This window comes from Lipotes vexillifer, unplaced genomic scaffold (assembly GCF_000442215.2).
Source record: "Lipotes vexillifer unplaced genomic scaffold, Lipotes_vexillifer_v1.1 scaffold946, whole genome shotgun sequence".
NCBI lineage: Eukaryota > Metazoa > Chordata > Mammalia > Artiodactyla > Lipotidae > Lipotes > Lipotes vexillifer.
The window spans coordinates 407,631-413,507 of record NW_006776646.1 but is presented as its reverse complement, the minus strand read 5'-3'; the positions used below and the strand labels follow the sequence as shown (position 1 = coordinate 413,507).

The 5,877-nt window shown below is 38.4% G+C and overlaps 1 protein-coding gene across 1 annotated transcript in view; it reads right to left on the bottom strand.

Moving 5' to 3' along the window:
* MORC1 (MORC family CW-type zinc finger 1) overlaps positions 1-5,877 on the bottom strand; it is a 178,708-nt gene that overhangs the window by 24,723 nt on the left and 148,108 nt on the right. The window contains 2 exon segments of the mRNA XM_007450543.1: positions 745-885; positions 4,116-4,182. Coding sequence (XP_007450605.1) covers positions 745-885; positions 4,116-4,182 — 208 coding nt within the window.

Sequence of the window (5,877 nt, the reverse complement as noted above, 5' to 3'; positions counted from 1 at the left end):
TTTTTTAACATCTTTATTGGAGTATAATTGCTTTACAATGGTGTGTTAGTTTCTGCTTTATAACAAAGTGAATCAGCTATACATATACATATATCCCCATATCTCTTCCCTCTTGCGTCTCCCTCCCTCCCACCCTCCCTATCCCACCCCTCTAGGTGGACACAAAGCACAGAGCTGATCTCCCTGTGCTATGCGGCTGCTTCCCACTGTCATACAGAGTGCAGTAAGTCAGAAAGAGAAAAACAAATACCATATGCTAACACATATATATGGAATCTAAAAAAAAAAAAAAGGTTCTGAAGAACCTAGGGACAGGACAGGAATAAAGATGCAGATGTAGAGAATGGACTTAAGGACATGGGGAGGGGGAAGGGTAAGCTGGGACAAAGTGAGAGAGTGGCATGGACATATATACACTACCATTCGTCTGTTTTTAATAGCCCTTTCTGTCCTGTCTTCTATCTTTACAAACCCTGGTTCTTTATTACACTGGAGAGAGGATTAACATCCACCATATTGCTGGACCATGTAACAAGAGGGCAGTTAGTGACAACAGTTCTCTTTCAAAAGACATGTCACCCACGTTATATCTAAATCAGTGCAGTTAGGAGACAAGTCATAAAGTCATTCTATTGAATTTTCTCAATAATATCACCACCCAACAGAGAAAAAAATAACAGGAGTTGTCACTGCTTAGAAAATTCAACAAAGCATATGTAGAAATATGCAAGTAAGTATCTTTACCTTAAATTAGATGTCAGTTTTCTTACTGTTTCCTTGACAGATGTGCTTTGAGAAGATGTCAGTGGAGAAGCAACTTTACAACCACCCCTCACAGACACGCTGGCTTCGTATCCAGAACTTGAATTTAAATCTCCCACTGGCCTACTGGGCAAAAACAAGCCAAGGTTTATAATGTCTAAGTAGAAATCACATTAGATACTAATAAATTCAGAAATATTAATACACAACAAATGAGATGTTAATACACAAAAAATGAAAGCTAGGACATAGATGTAATGCTAAAAACTGTCATTTATGTAGTTATATAAAATCAATTCTCAGGTATAAGGATTACTATTTATTCCTGACAAATCTTGTTTCAAGGTTGTTGGGTAGCCCCAATTAAATAGAATTGGCAGTAATTTATTCTTAATAACAGTAGTCATATACCATTTGTCTCTTATTTGCTGAAAGAGGCTTTTAAACCCAAGTTCTACTTTAGCCTGGGGGAAGGTAGGTACAGAAGGTAGGCCCAGAAATAAAGCAAAGTCAGCTGAAAGAAATATGTAGTCAAGATCTGGTGGAAGGAGAGCGTTCCAGGTGAAGTGTAATGATCCTGGGGGAGAAACAAGGTAGGGCTGTTGAGAGACACACACGAGAAGGCCAGGGCTGCAGGGGGGGAGTGCACAGGAAGAAGAGGCAGAGAGAGGAGGTGAGAGGCACTGGCCATGGGGTGGGGACGGGAGTTCATTTTCAGCAGAGCAGGTGCTACCATTGGAGGGTTTCTTCCATGGGAGTGAGGTGATCTGATTGATACATGTTTTAAAGGGATAACTGGCTGCAGCATGGAGAAGAGCTCACAGTGAGGACGCAGAAAGTCGTGTGTAGTGTGTTAACGAGCCCCAAGGCTTTCAGTACCGGGGGAACCGAAAAGCTCAAGAGGGCTGGGGGACACGCAACACGGGAGGCAAAGCTGGGGCCAGACCACGTAGGGTCTTATTTGTCAAGTGCAAAGGAGATTTTAGTCATCCCTTCATGCTAATGTCCGTGAATTAAGACCACAGCTCGAGTTTCCTATGTTTACCATGTATGGACCTTTTTAAAAAAACTGGATAATAATTTATATCAAATGGAACATGCTTCTACTGTCAACAGTTCTTTGTCAGTAATTATACTGCCTAACTTCAGCTGATACTTTATATAAAATTAAGAACACTGTGTTATAACTAATGCTTAATTGTCTGTTAAAGAACACTCACACAGTGTCTGAAGCCTATTAATTATAACCTCCTTTATGCTGGAATTTTATTAAAGAAGTCCTTAAATTTTTAAGGTTTTTTTTTTTTTACCATTTTTGGGATGCTGGAAATTCGTGCTGGGGTGGGAGGTGGAGGGTAAAATGTACTACACCAGAGCACAGAGATTCCTCCCTGAACCTTTGTTTCTTCTTCTGCCAAATAATAATAGTGCCTGCCTCACAGAGCTGTGCTGAGGATTACATAATACATACAGAGAATTTAGCTCAATGCCTACTAATAGTAAGTGCTCAGCAGACAGTACCTAGTTATCAATGTTATTATAATCATCTTTATTATTACTACCACTACTAATGAATTCGATAAGATTCTCCCATTAAGATTGTTTTAACTGGATAATAGTTCTAACATTCATATTGTAGTTATGACTCAAAGATTATTTTTAAAAAACACAAGTTCATAAAAGCCTAAAAGTAATATATGAAATAATACACACACAGGCAAAAATACATATTTTAGTGTTTGGATGGATTTTAAATTTCAACTCAAATTTTAATAGATAACTCTAGGTTAAAGCATCGACCATAAAATGACCTAACAACAGCACTGGGGGAAAAATTACATCATTTATTCAATCAACAAATATTATAGAATGCCAACTCTGAGGCAGGTGCTATTCTGGACACTAAGGACACAGCAGTGAGTAAGACAGCCCCTGCTCTCGTGGAGTGAGTTAGTTTCAAGTAAAAATACAGAAAACAAGAAAGCTAGAATGTAAAGTGTTAAAAGAAATAGATAATTGAATAAGATACTTTAAAATAGTAATAAAGGCTCTGAAAGAAATACAGTGGGATGATACAATTTGATGGTGTGCCTTATCAGAAGCGGGGTGGGCTATTTTAGACGGAGTGTTCGGGGAAGACCTGTCAGAGGCCAGAGTTACAAAGAAGAAAAGATATGAGCCCTGTCCTTCATGAAGCTCACATGCAGAGGGAAGACAGATACTCAGATGACAATTCCACCTGACGTGAGGAGTTGTTCACACTGTGTGTCAGAACGTGGTTGGTATTTAACAAATAATTACTGCAGTTGAATGAACTATGATGCAATCTGATCCCCGCAGTGGTGGCTCTGTGAACACCTGAGTCTGCCCAGGAGAATCGGGGCCCCCAAAGGAGAGAACACTTGAACTGGGACGTGAATGAAAGGGTAACAGACCAGTACACAAGAGGGCATTCAAACCCAGGAAGTGGTGTGGAAAAAGAGGTGGAATTTTGTGATAAAACAGAACGGGAAGCAATTTTGAAAGTCTGGGAAGCAAAGTGGGAGCTAACCTGGGAGTCACGAGCACAGGGGGCTTGTGCCATGCTCAGGAGTTTCTGCCTTGTCTTAAAAGTGGTGGGGCTATGAAAGGCTTCTGAGTGGAAGAGTGGAGGGATGGGATTTGAGGGTAAGAGTGACTACTCAGTCAGCAAGTGCAGGACAATAACAGCACCTCTCAGGTTTGGTTTTGTTTTGTTTTTCTTGTACTTAACTCAGTGTGCCCCTCTGCAAAAAGAACACAGGATTCTTCCCAGCAACACTGGGTCTGAATGCTTGGAAGGCAGCTTAGACAAATTTGGAGCAGCGTGAGGATAAGAATCTGCTTCCTTGAAAACATTTTTTTTTTTCATTCTATTGGATAACCAAAATATTCAGCTTCTATTTAAAAGTGACAAGAGTCTTATGTCAAGAAAATTCTAGCATATGATGATTACTGCACATATGTATGGCAATAAGATAACGAGCCACACAAAATCAGCTCATGATTTCATAGTCATACATATATGTGACATTTTTAGTTCTTTCACTATATTACAATAATTTGAATTAGTTGCTTTCTGTGAGCAGGAAGTTAAGCGTGTTCCATTTCATAATTCCCAAATCCTCACAAAAGAAAATGAAAAAGTTTGGGGAAAGAGTAAGAAGTCTAGTGTATTCTATTCTTTCCTGTCTCCTTTGTAAAATCTGGTTCCACTCTTCATTGCCTTTGCTTGTTGCTATTATTTTCTTTCTTCTTGTATTTAAACATTGAGAATTACTTTTCAACAGTATAATTGTACTCCCTTGGAATTTGTATAATTGCAGTACACTCACCTTTCCCAGTTAGGTGATGAAGGGTTTCTCTTTATTTCTGCAGTATCACTGCACAGCTCCTGTTTTTCTTCAAAAGAACATAGACAAAATGAAGAAAGTCAATCACATCTTGGCGATTACACAATGAAGTGAACTGAAAGAAGTGTTAGCAGTTCATTAACAACTTGTATATAATTTGGCTTTGTATTCAAACACTCTTTTGTAAAACTGCACCAATATGTTAAGGCAATTTATAATAACCTTTTAATAAAGAATCCAAGAGCCTCTGTAGCTTGTTTTTTGTAATTTCTTTTTAATGATGCTTATTTTCTGCTATTGCTGTGCACGGGATGACTAATGGGAACTGTCCAGTGTCCCTTCTCTCAGCAGCCTCTGCCCAGACAACCACTTGTCTTCCCCCAGTATCTTACTCTCTTCCATTTTAAGTTCAGGTTCAAAGACATCCTGACAGATCCCAATCAGAAATGTGCCTCTAGGAGAGAGCAGGACTTTAAAGCAGAAAGAGACCTACAGTCATCGAGTTAATCTTCTCACTCAGGGAACTTCAGAATCCGAGGTTCAGAGAGGTTAGTGATTTGTTTACAGTCCATAGAAAAGCAGAAATGCTTTGATCCCCTCAGATTGGTTTCAAGAGTGTCTTGGGGAGCATGTTAAGGAATAGGTCAATGTGTTCTTCTTCCAGCTAATATCTCTGTGATAACTGTGATCTTGTCCCACCAAGTAAACCCTTGCCAATAAGTTTAGGGCCACTGAAGGCCAAGGGGAACAGGACAGCAACAAGGAAAGTTTTGGATGGTGAGTAAATGGCTGAGGACCTGCCTGACTCCTCTAAGGAAACATAAAAGAGAATAGACAGGTTTTCCAAGCACACTGCAGACACAGTTGGTTTCGCTCATGATCTGCATGCAAAGTAAAATTTCTTAACCCATTAGCCAACTAATTCATAATTACAGTCATTTGAAAATATTTCACAATTCATTCCTTCCAAATCCAGGATGAGTATTTGAAATTAAATATTAATTTTAGGATCAAAATTTTATTAACAGTTTTTTCATTACAATTTGGAAATCCAACAGGCACATACCTGAAGGCATGTTAATAGTTTGAAACTTCTATAAAAGACTGGCTTTAAAATTAAGACACCCTTACAAAAGAAATCTTGATTGTGGAATAGCTAATTATCCTAGTTATGATGAAAGAGAAAAAGTGTGATTTCTTATGGACCTCACTAATGGGTTCAAATATAAAGATGTGAATGAATGACTGATTAGGTTACCTAAGCAACAAAGTATAAAAGAAGGGAGAGCTTACAACCAAGAGTGAACACGAAATGATGGCATGGATCGACACAAAAGCAACTGGAAATTATGGAGTCAAAATGAACTGAGACCTGTTTAGGAGACTAAGAAAGGCTTTAAAACTTATTTCAGAATAAGATGATGACAATGAAAAGAATGGTCCTGCTGCTTAGGCCCAATGGTATAATTTTACAATAAAGGAGACAATGGTATAATAATAACACATAATAAAAGAATTCTACTACTAATAATGAATGGACACTAAGATAATAAAATTTTCTGAGTCTAGCTTGTTTCCAGCTTCCCTATGCAGGGAAATTGTCTTTAGATTGAATATTATCAGATGGCAACTTTATGCTTAAAAGAAGCTCAAGTCTCTCACCTAAGACAAATTACATCCCATGGACACGAAGGAACTAATAAATGCGTTTGTTGAACTATTCTTAGTGATCTCAGAGGAATCA